The sequence below is a fragment of the Bubalus kerabau genome, chromosome 18, assembly GCF_029407905.1.
Source record: "Bubalus kerabau isolate K-KA32 ecotype Philippines breed swamp buffalo chromosome 18, PCC_UOA_SB_1v2, whole genome shotgun sequence".
NCBI lineage: Eukaryota > Metazoa > Chordata > Mammalia > Artiodactyla > Bovidae > Bubalus > Bubalus kerabau.
In genome coordinates, this window is record NC_073641.1 from 12,249,345 (window position 1) to 12,269,192 (window position 19,848).

Genomic DNA, 19,848 nt, shown 5'->3' on the forward strand with positions numbered 1-19,848 from the left:
ATAGTTGTTTGGGGAAAAAAAAGTCTTAAAAATAAACCTACTTATTGTTTGTCTCAGTTTTATCCAAACCTACTTGTAAACTTTTTGTTTAAATAGGCAGTGTGACGTAAATCAAACTGGAGATAAAAGTGTGGCAAATTTTTAATCATTTTGTATTTCTATGAATGAGAGTTCTTAACATGATTTATTCAGTTTCTCAAAAGTGTCCTGGGACTTCCCTTGTGGTCCAATAGTTAAGACTCTGTGCTTCCATTGTATGGAGCATAGGTTTGAAAGTGTCTTAATAAGCTTTGACATGTGCATAAACAGTCATTTTTCTCCCTTATGCCCCTCTTGGTATATTTTTATTTTTGTGGGCTTTGAAATGAGGTATTGGCCTTAGTGGGGCTATATTTCTTCTGCATTCTAAGCATGTCCTACCACCAGTGCCTAAGAACATTTGAATTTGTGTTTATCTTTAACACAAGAGTCAGATCTGGAGAGAACTATTTATTCTTTCCAGTTGAGCGGGGAGAGGGCAAGGTGGGAAAAACACTCGTCTTGGGGGGCTTCCCTGGCAGTCCAGTGGTTAAAACTGAGCTGCCACCACAGGGGCCATGAGTTTGATACTTGGTTGTGGAACTAAGATCCTACATGGCACAGCTGAAAAACAAAACCCTGTTCTTAATAACTCTGGTTGCTGCATATGAGGAAAACAAGATCATGGAAATTATACCTGGGCTTTTACTAAAGATTTAGTTCCTTAATCCTTTTGATGATATAAATTCCTTTAACAGTCATGTAAGCTATGAACACACTTCTTTCAAAGAAATACAGATCTACATACTAACATAAAATGTTATATTTTTAAAAGATTTATGGATCCCTAAAATCCATCCAGAGGTTTATTTTTTAAGGAGTTTATGGAAGGGGAGATTAGAAAAATATAATTTGTTAAGTGAGACTAGTGAATAAAAAGCAAATTGGTCATCCTGTAAGTCCTAGGCAATGGCAAGCCACTCCAGTACTCTTACCTGGCAAATCCCATGGATGGAGGAGCCTGGTAGGCTGCAGTCCATGGGGTAGCTACGAGTCAGATGCGACTGAGGGACTTCACTTTCACTTTTCACTTTCACGCAATGGAGAAGGAAATGGCAACCCACTCCAGTGTTCTTGCCTGGAGCATCCCAGGGACGGCAGAGCCGGATGGGCTGCCGTCTATGGGGTCGCACAGAGTCGGACACGACTGAAGTGACTTAGCAGTAGCAAGTCCTAGGCAGTTCATTAAGCAAGAAAATAAAAGATGTACAGAGCTGAAAGAAATAAATCAGCTATTCTCAGTTAACATTGTTTATGCAGAAATTCCAAAGAGAATCCACACAGAAGCTACTTGAATAAGTCACATTAGTAAGGCCACAGGATACAAGACCAATACAGAAAAGACAATGCATTTCTATACAGTAATGACAAACATTTGGAAATTAAAACAACAATACCATTTTAAATGGTACCAAAAAGCATTACATACTTTAGGTATAAATCTAACAAAATATGTGCAAACTCTGCATGCAGAAAACTCAAATGAGAAATCAAAAGATCCAAATAGGTGGATATACCATGTTTGTGGACTTCCCAGGTGGTGTTAGTGGTAAAGAACCCACCTGCCAATGCAGGAGATGCATCCAGATGCCCTGGAGGAGGTATGGAAACCCACTCTAGTATTCTTGCCTGGAGGATCCCATGAACAGAGGACCCCGGGAGGGCTACGGTCCACATGGTCGTAAAGAGTTAGACACGACTAAACCAGTCCATTCTAAAGGAGATCAGTCCTGGGTGTTCTTTGGAAGGATAATGCTAAAGCTGAAACTCCAGTACTTTGGCCACCTCATGTAAAGAGTTGACTCATTGGAAAAGACTCTGATGCTGGGAGGGATTAGGGGCAGGAGGAGAAGGGGATGACAGAGGATGAGATGGCTGGATGGCATCACCAACTCGATGGACGTGAGTTTGAGTGAACTCCAGGAGTTGGTGATGGACAGGAGGCCTGGCGTGCTGCAATTCATGGGGTCGCAAAGAGTCGGACATGACTGAGCGACTGATCTGATCTGATCTGAAACCAACTTAGCATGCACACACCGTGTTCATGAATTTCAAGACTCAATATTATTAATATGTCAGTTTTCTCCAAATTGATGTAGAAATTAAATTCCAACATGCTCTTTTAAAATAAAAATTGATAAGTTGAATCTAAAATTTGTATTCTAGAAACTAGAATAACCAGACAACGATGAAGAAGAACCAAGTTAGAAGACTTAAAGTAAATGATTTCAAGATTTGCCGTAAAGAGTAAAGTCAGTCAGTGTAGTATTAGTGGAAGGATGAACAAAATATGATCTCAGGTGGCCTCGGACTGCAGCAGCTTGAAGCAGGATTTCGATTCCCTGGCCAGAGACTGAAAGTCAGGCTCTGGGAGTGAGAGTGCTGAATCCTAGTCACTAGACCACCAGGAACCTGTGACTGGTGACAAGGCCCTGGCCCACCACCTGTGTAGAAATGAATTCCCATGGAGAGACGTAAAATAGTGAAACAAGTGTTTACAGGAGGAAAAAGGTATGTGTGAATAGACACATGGGAGGGCTCAGAGAGAGTCTTGCCCTCGTGGTAGGGCCCTCCCACGTGTGCTCGTGCATCTCTTAACCAAGATGGAGTCTAGGAGACAGGCCCATGGATAGGTCCACATCACCTACTATAGGGTGGCATGCGTGTGTGCTCAGTCGTGTCTGATTCTTTGCGACTCTATGGAGCGTAGCCCACCAGGCTCTTCTGTCCATGGGATTTCCCAGGCAAGAATACTGGAGTGGGTTGTCATTTCCTCCTCCAGGGGATTTTCCTGACCCAGAGATTGAACCCTCGTCTCTTGTGTTGACAGGCAGATTCTTTACCACTGAGCCACCTGGGAAGCCCTGTCCGGCATTCAGTTCAGTTCAGTTCAGTCGCTCAGTCGTGCCCGACTCTTTGCGACCCCATGAATCGCAGCACACCAGGCCTCTCTGTCCATCACCAACTCCCGGAGTTCAAGCAAACTCACGTCCATCGAGTTGGTGATGCCATCCAGCCATCTCATCCTCTGTCATCCCCTTCTCCTCCTGCCCCCAATTTCTCCCAGCATCAGAGTCTTTTCCAATGAGTCAACTCTTCCCACGAGGTATTAGGAAATATCAAAATCATTGCACCCGGTGAGGAAGCTAAGGACTGGCACGTTTTGGGTGGGGTTGAAGGGAGGTAGGGTCTTTCTCAGGAAATTCACAGGAATGGATCTCCTCAGTAGCAATTCTCCAGGCCCTGCCCTCTGGTTCCCTCCCACTGCCTAGCGTTCGCCCTGGCAGTCCCTTTGGCCTGCAAGGCCTCCTCATTCCTCGGCTCTGAAACCCTTCTTTTCAAAAGCCCCTCTACAGCTCAGCTCCATCCTTCTCTTAAGCGACTCCTAGAGGCTTAAGCACTCTTGCCTGGAAAATCCCACGGACGGAGGAGCCTGGTAGGTTGCAGTCCATGGGGTCGCTAAGAGTCGGGCACGACTGAGCGACTTCACTTTCACTTTTCACTTTCCTGCACTGGAGAAGGAAAGGGCAACCCACTCCAGTGTTCTTGCCTGGAGAATCCCAGGGACAGAGGAGCCTAGTGTGCTGCCCTCTATGGGGTCGCACAGAGTCGGACACGACTGAAGCGACTTAGCAGCAGCAGCTGAGGCTTAAGCTTTGAACCAGTTCATTTTACCTTCAGTGACGCATACACGACCTCGTCGTTTCTCGAGGTCTCGAGCTATTATTTATAACTCGGTTGCGCTGTATCTGGGGACATTACGGGTGTCCAAGTCGCAGTCCCCGCATCCTAACCGGGAGAGCTCAGACGCTGGCGCCAGGGACCCGGGCGCCGCGGACCCGGGCGCCGCGCCGCCTTCCCGATCGGGGCCGCGCCGCGCGGTCATGTGGCGGGAGGAGCGGCGGCGCGCGCGGCGAGGAGGCTCGAGCCCGGTGAGCGCGCTTAGGGGCCGTCGGGGCGAGACGCGGGCGGCGCGAGTCGGCCAGGGTGCCCCTCGCCGTGCCCCACTCTCAGTTCTTCACCCGCCAGGGATCTGGGAAGGGTGTGGAGCCAGACTCCAGGACGCAGCTGCGCAAATTCGAGAAACTCCGCAGGTTGTGGACAAGCTGGTAAACGGGCTCCTCCTTTCCCTCACGCTAGTTAATGGCCTTGTCTGACATTATAGAAATGAGAAATAGGTTTGAAAGACTCTATTTCTGCCTCTCTCCCCTCCTCCTTTATTACTTTTTCTATATTTTTTCTACTAATTATGAACGTTAAAACTGTAGCTCACTAAATGAATTGTGGTGTCCTGGATTGGATCCTCGAACAGCAAAGGACTTAAGTAGGGAAACTGGAAAGGACCCTGATGGAGGAAAGATTGAGGGCAGGAGGAGAAGGGAATGATAGGGGATGAGATGGTTGAACGGCATCATCGACTCAATGGACATGAGCTTGAGCAAACTCCAGGAGATAGTGAAAGACAGGGAAGCCTGGCGTGCTGCAGCCCATGGGGTTTCAGAGTTGGACAGGCCTGAGGGACTGAACAATAACAAAGGGAAAGGGGAAATTCTGATAAAGTATGTGGTTTAGTTAGGGCTTCCCTGGTGGCTCAGTCAGTAGAGAATCTGCCTACAATGTGGGAGACCTGGGTTTGATCCCTGGGTCCGGAAGATCCCCTGGAGAAGGGAATGGCAACCCACTCTGATATTCGTGCTTGGAGAATTCCATGGACAGAGCCAGGAGGGCTATAGTTTATGGAGTCCCAAATGGACACGACTGAGCTACTAACTACACATACAGATATATGGTTTAGTTAAGTGTGTGTATCATTGTTAATTTCTTATTTTTGATAAATGTACCCTAATACTTCATTAAAAGAATTTGGGTAAAGGGTATACAGAAGTTCATGGTACTATCTTTGCAACTTACTGTATATCTAAAATTATTTTAACATAAAAATTTAAACAGAATTCTACAGTGATATGCAGTAGACCATTGTTTACAGAAAGGGCTGACGTCACTTCCTTTTTTGCCAGGAATTAGGTGTCTGTTTGATCAACTTGTTTGCTAAGGAAAAAGCTGTCCGGCTAGTGGGTGTGGGTGTTTCTAGTTCAAGTTTTCCAAGCAGGAATCTGTTTTCTTTTTCCGTTCCATCTATGAAGTGTCTCTGAACACCTGTTATGCACAAGTAAATGAGACACACACATTAGGGGCGTGTACAATAAAAACACAAGTCAGGAAGGAAGGAAGGACTGTTAGAAAGGTACAACACTGAGCTAGGAGGGCTCAGAGGTGGGAGAAATCGCTTCTGGCCCTGGGGACTCGGGAGGGCTACTGAAGGGAGTGGCTGTCCTGAACTGAGGGGTCCTGAGACGAGAAGGGATCCCTGGGGTGGAGAGTGGCTCCAGCAGAGACTTTAAGGAGTTGAGGCTGCGGGGGCCTGGGAGCAGGTAAAATGCGTCTCACACGGAAGCACAGAGCGTGCCCAGGGAGTTCACGTGGCACAGGAGGTGAAAGCTGCAGTTACCTTATAGAAAAGGGCAACACCTGCTTTCACTGTATATGCCATGGGAGCTGTGGCTTGTCTTAGGACAGGAGAGGGGCATTATTGGATGTGTGCTTGGAGATGATTGACTTGGCAGCAGTTAGGGGAGTATTGGTTTAGCCCAGGAGAGGTTAAAGAAATTCACCCAGGGCTATGACGTTTATGTGCAAAGAGGGACATATGCGTACGTGCGTGCCAAGTTGCTTCAGTCATGTCTGACTCTTTATGACTCTATGGACTGTAGCACTCCAGACTACTCTTATCTGTGGAATTCTCCAGGCAAGGATACTGGAGTTTGTTGCCATTTCCTCCTCCAGGGGATCTTCCCATCCCAGGGACTGAAGCTGCTTCTCCTGTGGTTCCTGCATTGCAGGCAGATTCTTTACCGCTGAGCCACCAAGGCAGCCCAAAGAAGGACATGGCTTGGGGAAATTTTGTGGAAAACTTGGCAACTGAAGGCCAGAAAATAAGAAAAAGGGGAAAAGCCTAAATCCTGGAGTTTTTTGTCCCTGAATGTTTTGGAGCATGGTTGATGGATTTGCAGAAATGGGGGACTCAGGAGGAGACCTGGGGTGGAGGTGGGGAGCACAATGAAAGTATTTTTGAACAACCTGTGTTTGAGTTGTTGGCAGGATAACCAGCTGGAGATGTATATTTAAAGTATTTAGGAGAGGAAGCCAAATATATACAAAAGCCAAAAATATATACAAATATATATAAAATATATACAGGAAGAGGAAAAGGAGTCTGAGTGGGCAGGTAGGAGGCAGTCAGGGACCCCTGTGGGGTTGTGTGCCAAGAGGGACTTGGACATGGCGAGTCAGTAGCATCATAGCTTGTGCAGAGGTAGAGGAGACAGAGGGATGAGGCTGTCTTAAATTTAGGGATTAGGAGGCTAGGTCTTAGATTTAGGAATTAGGAAGACCCATGTCCCATTCAGGGTTGTTTTAACGGAAGAGTAGGAGCTTGTCTGCTCACAGTCCGTCATCTGTTCATCCAGGGGCCATTCGCAAGGGGGCTGGGAGTCAGAGATGTGGTTTCTACTTCTGGCTCTGCCACTGCCATGTAATTTTCTGTATAATTTTACACCCTTAATAAAACCAAAAGGATCCTTTTATTCCTAGCAACACTGAATAGTCCAGAGAGCCAGGGTTCCCTGGGGCACACCTTGGAAGAACGCTGCAATAGAATCAGAATTTTAGAGGTCTAAAGAACAAAAGAGTCTTATCCAGTCCTGTGACTTGACAAATTAAGACACTAAAACTCAAATTCATATCAACCAACATTGATTTCAAGTATATTAATAGTGCCCAAAATCCACCTATAAAGTAGCTATGCTTAAACCTGTTTTGGAAATTCTGACATAGGCTCTGAGAGGTTAAATGACTTGCCCAGAATCACAGAGCAGCAAGTGGTGGTGTGAGATTTGAACCCAGGCCTCCTGGATCAGGGCTTTCTCTGTCACACCTCCTGCTGCCTCCCTGGTTGATAACCTTGGATGCATTTAAAAGTGGTTGAATGGAATGTAACGTCAGTCTTTTCTCCTTTCTTATAAGGAATGTGTTCTAAAAGTCAAGTTTGACTGCATTACAGATTACTATTATCAATGGCTGCCTGGGGTGGGAAGGATAACTTCAAAGAGCATGAGGGAACTTTTCTGGAGTGATGAAAAAGTCACTCTAGACTTAGTATATAAAAGTGTCCCAAAGTTACATTTTAAAAAACACTAGAGCATTAGACCATGTGAAATCTCATATTCAACTCTGAACAGTGTCAAGGTATACCTATGATACCTGAATATATGTGGCACTTTGAAAAATATTCTTAGCTGATCTTGTGATTGCTTACTCTTTCCTCTTACTGCTTTTTTCCTTTGTCTTGACCAATTCCATTTTCTTCACTGCTGGCTGCCAGACCCTGACCACACCCTTCTTAACAGAGGCAGGAGGTTGAATTTATAAGCAGAAATCTGCTGTAGTGCAGCCTCTTAGGGATTAGTCTCTGATTCAATAAGTAATTTCCTATCAACCTTGACAAATAAAAATAGACAGACTTATTTAGGAAATAAACATATAAAGGAACCAAGAGGATTTCATAAAAATTTTGGGGGGAAAATGGGTCCAATATACTGTGTTGAGTGTTGGCCAAACTAACTATCCTAGACTTTCACTCTCAGTTTTATTTGATGTCATAAGTAATAGAAACTTGGTTTACTCTGATATTAATCTCATTAAAATGCTCTGAAAGATAGAAAGCAATGTCTAATAGTCTAGCAGTATCTTTGACATGAGGAGTCTAGATTCAGAATCTGGCTGTACTCTAGCTATGTTATTTAACCTCTCTGTACTTCAGTGTAATGGTTCTAGGTAGACTTAAACAATAGTAGTATTGTCTTTTAAAGTGTTTCTGGAGATTAAATAGAATAATCTAAGTAGAGCACTTAGAATAGTGTCTAGTAAGCAACAAGTGCTGGCAATTATTAGATCATGGTTTAAAAGTTGTTACCAATGTAAGACATCCAGTTTAATGATTTTCTTACCAAGGACAATACAACCACTTAACACACTTCTAATCTTTTCCCCTAGTCCAGTTAAAAGATCCTTTACTTTAAAAAAAATTTTTTTAATAGCTTAGTATTGAGGTATAATTTTCATGTAATAAAAGGTACCATTGTAAACGTATGGTTTAATGAATTTGACAAACCACCATCCAGTCAAGACACAAGACTTTGTCATCACTCCAGAAAAGTTCCCTCGTCCTTCCTGCCCCAGGAAACCATTGATCTGTTGTCTGTTGATCCAGATTTCATACAGTATATGGTTCTTCTGTTGGATAATGTAAGATTCATATTATCACATGCGTCTGAAGTTCGTTATCTATTAATGAGTATATTCTTTGTGTGGACTCCCACAGTATGTTCATTTTCCTGTTGCTGAACATTTGGGTTGTTTTCAGGGTTTTTTTGGCTAATTTGAATATCAGCCAAAGGACTGAACATTCATGCACACATCTTTGTATGCGCAGTGTTTTCATTTCTCTTGGGTGAATGCACCCGATGGGTCACTTGTTTGAAAGAAGCCTTCAGACCTTTCCAGTGGTTGTACTGTCTTACACTCCCGCCTGCTGTGTGTGTGGTGTCTGTATCCTCAGCGCACTTGGAATTGTCAGTGGTAGGTGGTGGAATCTCACTGTGGTTTAAATCTCCAATTCTTTCATGATGAATGATGCTGAGTCTCTTTCCATCCACGTACCTTCTTTTATGATGTATCTTTTCCAATTTTCTAAGGGCCTTTTTTTGTTTTAAAAAATTAGTATATGGTACCTTGGCCCTAAAGGCACCAGGTTCCCCTTCAAAAACATGATAGATTTATTTGGCATCTGTGTGTGCTTTTAATAGCAGCAAACTAAGAGAGCGACTTCAGCAAAAACACAAGACTGAGATTTAACCATTTTGAATGTCCTTGTAAGCAGCTACTTAAACAGCAGGATATTTAGAAAGGATGTCAGATCTGTTTGTTTTCCTTTTTTAAAAAACGTGAGTCTTGAGAAAAGGATGAAATGTTCCTAAACAGCTCAGCACAGCAGCTGTTTTGAAATGCCTGGTGGTAAAAGGCCCTCTTAACTGCCCTGGTACTGGAGGGCAAGGCTGGGCATTTCTGGTGCTCTTCAGCCAACAGGCAGGCCACTGTCACCAGGCAGGTGGCCACAGTGGGCTCCTTGTGGGAGGGCTCAGTGATGGGCATTTCTCTGGATGGCATTTTCACCTGCAGTTAGTCCCAGGTTATCCAGTGGGGAGCCTTACCAAGGTGACTGTTCAGTTTTTTACCCCAGGCAAGTATTTCAGTTTTTTAATTTGTCTGTTTATTTATCTATCTATTTATCTGTCTTTTATTTATATATCTGTAGCTCCGATGGTAAAGAATCTGCCTACAATGCAGGAGACCCGGGTTCGATCCCTGGGTCAGGAATATCCTCTGGAGAAGGGAATGGCAACCCACTCCAGTATTCTTCCCTGGAGAATTCCATGGACAGAGGAGCCTGGCAGACTGTAGTCCATGGGGTCACAAAGAGTCTGACACGACTGAGTGACTAACACTGCTAAGTCGCTTCAGTCGTGTCTGACTCTGTGCGACCCCATAGACGGCAGCCCACCAGGCTCTCCTGTCCCTGGGATTCTCCAGGCAAGAACACTGGAGTGGGTTGCCATTTCCTTCTCCTATGCATGAAAGTGAAAAGTGAAAGTGAAGTCGCTCAGTTATGTCCGATTCTTCGCGACCCCATGGACTGCAGCCTACCAGGGTCCTCTGTCCATGGGATTTTCCAGGCAAGAGTACTGGAGTGGGATGCCATTGCCTTCTCAGGTGACTAACACTACTATTTATGTATCTATTTATGTATTTTGATTGCGTCGTTCAGCATGCAGGATCAGCTGACCAGGATCGAACCCATGCCCCCTGCAGTGGAAGCATGGAGTCTTAACCACTGCATCTCCAGGGAAGTCCCTCAGTTTGTTTGTTTATTCCTTCCTTCCTTTATCCATTTATTTAAAAGTATGTGTTGAGCACAGATCATGTCTCTGATAACTGTTTAGGCATTGGGCTTGCAGTGTGATTCAGACAAAAGTCTCTACCCCGTGGAGCTTGCATTCCACTTGGTGCCCTCAGGAGCAGGTTTGGGCTCCGGCAGAGGAAATGTTCAGGACACCCTGCTTTTTAAGAAGCATCACAGGCAAGCCAGAGCCACCTTCTGCTTCCCTTTTGTTGTTGTTCAGTTGCTAAGTCGTGTCTGACTCTTTGTGACCCCATGGACTGCAGCACGCCAGGCTTCCCTGTCCTTCACTATCTCTCGGAGTTTGCTCAAACTCATGTCCATTGAGTCAATGATGCCATCCAACCATCTCATCCTCTGTCACCCCCTTCTCCTCCTGCCTTCAGTCTTGCCCAGCATTAGTGTCTTTTCCAGTGAGTTGGCTCCTTGCATCAGGTGGCCAGAGTACTGGAGCTTCAGCTTCAGCATCAGTCCTTCCAATATTCAGGGTTGATTTCCTTTCAGATTGACTGGTTTGATGTCCTTGTTGTCCTCGTATTCTCAAGAGTCTTCTCTAACGTTACAGTTCAGAAACATCAATTTTTAGGCACTCAGCATTCTTTATGGTCCAACTCTTACATCCAGACATTACTATTGGAAAAACCATAGTCTTCCCTAGGCTCCCTTTTGTACTATTTTCCCCCTTCTGGTGGTGTGCTTTGAAAAATGAGTAAAATATGTAGGGGCATGCTAGAAGGTCATAAATGCCAAAGAGAAAAATCAGGCAGAGAAGGAGGAGAGAGAGGAGGAGTTGGCAAATTTAGGTGGGGTACCAGGAAAGGCAGCACTGAGAAGTAGACACTGTAGGAAAGATCCAAAGAGGCGAGGGACCAGCTGCGCATCCCCTGGGGAAAGAGTGTTCAGGGCATGGGGAACTCGAAGCTCTGGGGCAGGAATGCCTGGCTGGGTCAACGCCACCAGGGAGGTCAGGGCGGCTGGCCCAGGGTGAGGGTACCAGGCAGAGATGAACCTGGGGCCCCTCACCATTGGAAGGGCTTTGACATGTACTCTGTGCTGAGAAACGGTGGAGGGTTTTGATGACAGATGTGACCTGGTTTGAGAAAAAAGAGAGGGAAGGATGATGTAGGGGCAGGAGAGGGAACCTTCTTCCCTCCCACCTGTCACTGACCCAGCAAAACGTCTCCTAATTGTGTCTGCACAGAAATAGACAATGAACCAAGCAGAGCTGTAGGAGAGAGTATAAGAGTCCTAAGTATCTCAGGCAGATGAAGGATAAAGGACGGGGATAGGATGGTCTTAGTCATTGGAAGCTGATTTTTCAGACACTTTTTGGATTATATATATATTTGGCTGCACCTCGCGGCTTATTGGATCTTATTCCCCAACCAGGGAACTCCCAAGACTGCTGAATTTTGTACAGCTGTTAGGCTTGTGAAAACTGATTGCTTTCCTTTGGAAGCTCATTTGTCAAGACTGTTGTTTCCTTGGCAAAGCCTGATCGCTTCATCCTGATCAGTTATTATTGGATTCAGTAAAAGTCTGTCCTGTGTCCTCAGATATATAGAGTCAGATTTTTCTTTTTCTTATTTAAAAAGTCCTGAAATGTTAAATAGCTTCAGTTGGGTTGCCAGGGACATCTGTGTGCTTGTGCGTCACTGGCTCTGCCAGCATGATGCAGAAAGGATCTTTTCTTCCCTGGCAAACCCAACTCTGATTATACTGATTGGGTTTTAACTGCTGTTTTTTCTTAACTACAGGTAACTAGGTAAAGAAGGCTTCAGGGGACCTTCCCGACCCAGGGACAGAACCCGCATTTCCTGCACTGGCAGGTGGATTATTCTTTACTGCTGAGCCAGCAGGGCAGCCCATTGTAAAGAAGGCACGTGACTGATGAGCAGCGTGGCGAGGCTGCCGAGTGAGGCGGAGGGGCAGGCCTGGGAAACAGAGGACAATGACACGGCAGAAGGCGACCTAGGGTATGGCCTCGGAAGAAGGCCTGGCGGCATTTGTGAAGTGCCAGTTTCACATTTATTTAAATCTAGAAAAAGATCAGATGGAAAGAATTCTAGTCCTCCCCTTTTTTCAAGAAATGGGGACAAAAGAAACGGTGCCGTTTTTCAGTATTCCAGACAGAAGAGCTTTCAAGATACATACCTGGAAGGGCCCCGAATTCCCTGTCACAAGAGACAAAGTAGCACCGGTAAGGATGCCTACTGTCCTCCTCTTCTTTTCTCCCTTATGGGTGCGATCAGGGCTGTCACCCTTCCAGTGCGTGAAGATGGGGACCATCATGGGTTTTAGAAATTTATCTTTATTCACCTCTAGAGATTGATTGGTGATGGTATAAAAGTCATTCATCTTTCTGTTTCCCAGTATTATACAAATTGTGAAGTAGTTATTCTGTGGCATTACATACAAGCTCCAGGAGTTGGTGATGGACAGGGAAGCCTGGCTTGCTGCAGTCCATGGGGTCACAAAGAGTTGGACACGACTGAGCGACTGGACTGACTAGCTGACATATGTTAGTAATATCGATAAGTGATTACTTACCTTACTTTTCTTGTGAAGTAGTGGTATGTTTCATTTTTAAATTTTTTTGGTCTTATTTGATAAACGTTTACTGGGTACCTGTTAGGTGCCCACGACAGTGCCAGGTTCTGGGAATAACATCAGTGAACAAAATAGTCAAAGGCTCTAAGGTCATGGAGGTCACATTCATGGTAGAGGACACAGAAAATAAATCTGCAGATCAACTATATAACATTAGGCAGCAGTAAATGGAAAGACAGTAAGTGATTGGAGGGCAGAGGCGCTGCTGTTTCAAGCAGAGATCCAGGAGGGCCTCCCTGAGGAGGTGACATTTGAGCACTGCAGGCCCAGAGCTCATCTGGGGAAAGAGTGTTACAAGGCAGGACACAGGCTTCAGATTATTTTAGGGATATCATAAAATTCTCAAAATAAAGTTAATCTTAATTTGTCATAACTATGGGATGAGATTCGTGACATTGTACAGGAGACAGGGATCAAGACCATCCCCATGGAAAAGAAATGCAAAAAAGCAAAATGGCTGTCTGGGGAGGCCTTACAAATAGCTGTGAAAAGAAGAGAAGCAAAAAGCAAAGGAGAAAAGGAAAGATAAAAACATCTGAATACAGAGTTCCAAAGAATAGCAAGAAGAGATAAGAAAGCCTTCTTTAGCCATCAATGCAAAGAAATAGAGGAAAACAACAGAATGGGAAAGACTAGGGATCTCTTCAAGAAAATCAGAGATACCAAAGGAACATTTCATACAAAGATGGGCTCGATAAAGGACAGAAATGGTATGGACCTAACAGAAGCAGAAGATATTAAGAAGAGATGGCAAGAATACACAGAAGAACTGTACAAAAAAGATCTTCACAACCCAGGTAATCACGATGGTGTGATCACTGACCTAGAGCCAGACATCCTGGAATGTGAAGTTAAGTGGGCCTTAGAAAACATCACTACGAACAAAGCTAGTGGAGGTGATAGAATTCCAGTTGAGCTATTCCAAATCCTGAAAGATGATGCTGTGAAAGTGCTGCACTCAATATGCCAGCAAATTTGGAAAACTCAGCAGTGGCCACAGGACTGGAAAAGGTCAGTTTTCATTCCAATCCCAAAGAAAGGCAATGCCAAAGAATGCTCAAACTACCACACAATTGCACTCATCTCACATGCTAGTAAAGTAATGCTCAAAATTCTCCAAGCCAGGCTTCAGCAATATGTGAACCGTGAACTTCCTGATGTGCAAGCTGGTTTTAGAAAAGGCAGAGGAACCAGAGATCAAATTGCCAACATCCGCTGGATCATGGAAAAAGCAAGAGAGTTCCAGAAAAACATCTATTTCTGCTTTATTGACTATGCCAAAGCCTTTGACTGTGTGGATCACAATAAACTGTGGAAAATTCTGAAAGAGATGGGAATACCAGACCACCTAATCTGCCTCTTGAGAAATCTGTATGCAGGTCAGGTAGCAACAGTTAGAACTGGACATGGAACAACAGACTGGTTCCAACTAGGAAAAGGAGTTCGTCAAGGCTGTATATTGTCACCCTGTTTATTTAACTTCTATGCAGAGTACATCATGAGAAACGCTGGACTGGAAGAAACACAAGCTGGAATCAAGATTGCCGGGAGAAATATCAATAACCTCAGATATGCAGATGACACCACCCTTATGGCAGAAAGTGAAGAGGAACTCAAAAGGCTCTGGATGAAAGTGAAAGTGGAGAGTGAAAAAGTTGGCTTAAAGCTCAACATTCAGAAAACGAAGATCATGGCATCCGGTCCCACCACTTCATGGGAAATAGATGGGGAAACAGTGGAAACAGTGTCAGACTTTATTTTTCTGGGCTCCAAAATCACTGCAGATGGTGACTGCAGCCATGAAATTAAAAGACGCTTACTCCTTGGAAGGAAAGTTATGACCAATCTAGATAGCATATTCAAAAGCAGAGACATTACTTTGCCAACAAAGGTTTGTCTAGTCAAGGCTATGGTTTTTCCTGTGGTCATGTATGGATGTGAGAGTTGGACTGTGAAGAAGGCTGAGCACCGAAGAATTGATGCTTTTGAACTGTGGTGTTGGAGAAGACTCTTGAGAGTCCCTTGGACTGCAAGGAGATTCAACCAGTCCATTCTAAAGGAGATCGGCCCTGGGATTTCTTTGGAAGGACTGATGCTAAAGCTGAAACTCCAGTACTTTGGCCACCTCATGTGAAGACTTGACTCATTGGAAAAGACTCTGATGCTGGGAGGGATTGGGGGCAGGAGGAGAAGGGGACAACAGAGGATGAGATGGCTGGATGGCATCACTGACTAGATGGACTGAGTCTGAGTGAACTCCAGGAGTTGGTGATGGACAGGGAGGCCTGGCGTGCTGCGGTTCATGGGGTCTCAAGGGGTCGGACACGACTGAGCAACTGATCTGATCTGATCTGATCTGAAACATAAATTCTGCTTGTACACTAAGGAGAGACTAACATTCAGAATCATCTTGTGATAAAATGTTAACATCCCTGAAGTGACTGGAAACTGGTGGACGAGCCCCTGCCTGCACTGGGGCACAGCTCTGGTGTGGCTGAATCTTTTGTAATCCACCGTTGTAAAACTTCCCCTCCAAAGTGGAACAGCATGAAAATAATTTAAGAAACATGGTTTCAGATGTACAAATAACATGTTGCAGCTAGGGACTGATCTCTATCCTTCAGAATCCTTCTTAAAATTAAGATGAGATTATTTACATATTTTTCTTCAAAGTGTTTATCATGCATAGAGGATGGATACTGTTTTGCAAGAAAGATGTTGAAAACTGAGCATTAGAAACTTTAGGAAACTACTGGGATATAAATAATAAATAATAGTAATGGTGAAAGTGAAAGTGAAGTCCCTCAGCTGTGTCCAACTCTTTGCGACCCCCTGGACTGTAGCCTCCCAGGCTTCTTTGTCCATGGGACTTTCTCGGCAAGGGTACTGGAGTGGATTGCCATTTCCTTCTTCAGGGGATCTCCCCAACCCCGGAAAATAGTAATGGTATGAGCTCCTATTTTAGGAGTTTATGGACTTTTGTCTTTTCATCAGAGTTGACTTGATTCTAGGTAAGAATATGGTATTCGTTTCCTCTTGCTAATAGGCAGTTTCCAAATGATCAGAAATGTAATGGTTTAAAACAACACAAATTTTATTCTCTTACAGTTCTGTAGGTCAGAAGCCCAAAGTAGGTTTCACTGGGCTAACACTATAGTGTTAGTGTGACTGCCTTCTTTCTGGAAACTCCAGGGGAGAATCCTGTCCCTTGCCTTTTCCACCTTGTAGAGGCTGAGTCCCCTGGTCCATGGCCCCCTTCCTCTATCTTTGAAGCCTGCAGTCGCCGGTCGAGTCTTTCTCCTGCTGCATCATCACTCTAATTCTGACTCCCCTGCCTCCTCTTTTCATTTGTAAGGAGCTTTGTGATTACATCTGGCCCAGCTGCCAGAATAATCCAGAATAATCTCCTGTCTCCAAGTTCTTAATCACATCTGCAAAAATCCCTTTTGCGAGGTATTCACAGGCTCTGGGATTAAGATGTAGATGTTGTTGGGGGCCATTATTCTGCCTACCACAAGTATAATAGAATAGAACTTGTCACTGTCAGCCCAGAGGCACCGTTGTCCCTCCTTGGAACCCTGAATTATCAGAGTAAAAACATGACTTAGGTTTTCCCTTGGATACTGTCATGTTCATGAAAGTTCAGAATAGCAAAAAAAATTTGGAGAAATCTTTAATGTACTTCCAAATATTCTAATTGTTTTGCTTCTTTTTACTTCCCGCCCTCTTGCTCTTATTTACCAGTTCAGTGTTTTTCTGTTGCCAGTGAGACTGCGATGAAAATGAAGTTCCTGGGAAACTCAGTTTAATGTCTCAATTGATCACATTAAGGAGAGAATAATTAAAGTTACTGGAGAGTTCTCGTCATTCCGCTTGGAAAGAAACTAAATTTAGGTTATTTCTTAGATATTTATATCATGATATTGAATAGGCTTAAGCCAAACACCAAAATTCATTTATTTCACTCACGAACATTCATGTTTTCTGATACTGTATGTGGTTATAGTAGTTAACCAATTCATTAACAACAGTTTTATTTAAGAGTCCTGTTTTTAAAAGAATCTTTTGATTCAAATATGTGTCTTTTCATTTGTGGAGTGTTTTAAGCTACCTGTTTGTATCATCATTGTTTTATTACAATTATTTTCTCTTTTCAATTTAGGGAAAGCCTGTATTTGATATTTGATATCTTGTAAACAAATGTCCTATATCTAACTAATTTAAGAAAATATTTAATAAATATTTAATTTTTTCTCCCTCTAATAGATTCTAATTCAGAGTTGTCAAATGTGGAATTAAGGCAACGTCTTCATGAAACTTTAGAGGTAGGTACTCAGGCTGATATACAAATTCTCATGTGAATGAAGACCACTGACATTTTGTTTAAGTGATACTAACATGGCATGGAATGCAGTTGTTGGCCTTCCAGACATTCTCGAGCCATGGTGGCAAGCTCCTAACTTCTAACTGGCCTCCTTATCTCTCAAAAAGGCTGTTTATGTAAACATGCCTTCCTAGTCTCCTTTCCACCTTACTTCTCTAATCTCCTAGAGAAAATAGTAGTCACTCCCTTTCATCTGTCTTCCCAGAGTGTGTGGCTTGAAATAACCTGACTTAATTTAACCTCTTTCAAGTCAGAGGACCAGAAAGCGCCCAGGGGGTCTGTGGAGGTCGTCCATCTTGCTCGGGAGTAGGAGTTCCAATGCGGGTGGCCGTCCTCTCAGGGACAGGAAAGCTGTCTGCAGGCGCGTTTGTGAACTCTTCTGGTGAAAGCTGCTCTACTGGTTTTGTAGAGCTGCCCTGACACACGGGCGGCTTAAAAGAGCAGATTGATTCTCTTTCAGTTATGGAGGCTCAGTACAGTTCAGTCGCTCAGTCTCGTCCGACTCTTTGCGACCCCATGAACCGCAGCACGCCAGGCCTCCCTGTCCATCACCAACTCCCGGAGCTCACTCAAACTCATGTCCATTGAGTCGGTGATGCCATCCAGCCATCTCATCCTCTGTCGTCCCCTTCTCCTCCTGCCCTCAATCTTTCCCAGCATCAGGGTCTTTTCCAATGAGCCAGCTCTTCGCATCAGGTGGCCAAAGTATTGGAGTTTCAGCTTCAACATCAGTCCTTCCAATGAACACCCAGGACTGATCTCCTTTAGGATGGACTGGTGGGATCTCCTTGCAGTCCAAGGGACTCTCAAGAGTCTTCTCCAACACCACAATTCAAAAGCATAAATTCTTCGGCACTCAGGTTTCTTTATAGTCCAACTCTCACATTCATATATGACTACTGGAAAAACCATAGCTTTGACTAGACAGACGTTTGTTGACAAAGTAATGTCTCTACTTTTTAATATGCTGTCTAGGTTGGTCATAATTTCCTTCCAAGGAATAAGCGTCTTTTAATTTCAGAGGCCTGAAATCAAGGTGTGGGTGGACCATGTACCCTCTGAAGGGTCTAGAGGGACCTTTACAACCTTCCTAGCTTCTGGTGGTTGCCACCAACAGTCTCAGACTTGTAGCTGCATCACACCAGTCACTGGATTGAGGCCTACCCTAATCCAGTATGGCTTTAATTACATCTGCAAAGACCTTATTTCCAAATAAGGTCGAATTTATGGTACCAGGGGTTAAAGCTTGAACATATCTTTTGGGATAGAGAGCACAGTCTAAGCCATAACATTAATAGCTCATGGAGCTGTATGGATGAGCATGTGCTTAGTTTATGTGGTCTAAAGATTTTTCTCCAAATTATTAACTGTGGAGCCTAGGGAATTCCCTGGTGGTTCAGTGGTTAGGACTCTGCACTCTCACTGCCAGCAGCTCAGGTTCAATCCCTGGTTGGGGAATTAACTACAATCCCACAAGCCTCACATGTGGCCAAAAAGCAGAAGCAAATACACACACACACACACACACACACACACACACACACAATCCCACAAGCCTCATGTGTGGCCAAAAAGCAGAAGCAAACACACACATACACCCAAAAACTGTGTGGCTTACATAGGTAAAAGCAAAAGATTTGGGCTTTTAGCCATAACTGATACCTGATAGTAATGATCTCAGTTTTAGCTTCTCTAGTCCACTTATATAGCCTGGAGGAATTTCCAGCCTCATTTTGTAAGGTCAGAGTGCTTTGAGTCAAAGTGAATGTTGAGCTTAAATGTATACTAAGTTGATCATTAGGGGTTGCATATATTACAGATAGGAAGACTGATTATATTTTTCTCCTCAGGAGGTAGAAATTTTGAAAACTGAACTTGAGGCATCTCAAAGACAACTTGAAGGTAAAGAGGAAGCATTGAAAATTCTTCAAAGCATGGTAAGAAGTTATTTTCAAACTTTCATCAGGTACACATTCCAGTGATAAGTAGTATGATTTTTAGCTTTTGTTTTTCATTTATCTTTATTTTTATATTTTTGGCTGTGTTGCACAGCTTCCAGGATCTCAGTTCCCCAAGCAGGGACTGAACCCTGGGCCATGGCAGTGGAAGTGCTGAATCCTAACCAGTAGATCACCAAGGAACTCCCTGGTTTTAGCTTTTAAAATAAAAGCATCAATGCTTAATACAGTTGGTTGTTGTTTTTTTTTTTTAGCTACAGATTTTTAAAACAGCTTTATTAAGATAAAACTTATGTGTCATAAATTTCACTTGTTTTAAGCATACAATTTATTTTTACTAAATGTAGACTTGTGTAACCATCATCACAACCTAATTTATACTATTTCCATCACCCGCCAAAAGGAACCTCTTAGCCATTAGCAGTTACTCCTATTCCTATCTCCCAACAAGCAGTATCTGCTGTTTTACAGCTTTGCCTTTTGTTTCATAAATAGAATCATACAATATGTGTCTAGATTCTTGTGCCTCTGGATTCTTTTAGTTTGCATATTTTTAAGGTTCATGGATGTTGTAGTATGTGTCAGTGCTTGCTTCCTTTTTTATTACCAAATAATAAAATGTGGTATAGATATACCACATTTTGCTTACCCATTCACCAGTTGATAGGCATTTATGTGGTTTATATTAATACATTTTGGCTGTTATAAATCATACTGCTGTGAATGTTCATGGATTCGTTTTT

General features: G+C 43.7%; 1 protein-coding gene across 2 annotated transcripts in view; it reads left to right on the forward strand.

The window, feature by feature from the left end:
• Positions 1 to 4,006: 4,006 nt before the first annotated feature.
• The window catches only part of CCDC125 (coiled-coil domain containing 125), a 30,799-nt gene continuing 14,957 nt past the window's right edge, over positions 4,007 to 19,848 (forward strand). The window contains exons 1-4 of one of the 2 annotated variants that reach the window (XM_055554427.1): positions 4,007 to 4,187; positions 11,911 to 12,353; positions 17,030 to 17,088; positions 18,998 to 19,084. In XM_055554427.1, coding sequence (XP_055410402.1) covers positions 12,044 to 12,353; positions 17,030 to 17,088; positions 18,998 to 19,084 — 456 coding nt within the window. In that variant the 5' untranslated portion in view covers positions 4,007 to 4,187; positions 11,911 to 12,043. The remainder of the gene's footprint in view (positions 4,188 to 11,910; positions 12,354 to 17,029; positions 17,089 to 18,997; positions 19,085 to 19,848) is intronic. The other variant, XM_055554428.1, reaches the window with a different exon arrangement.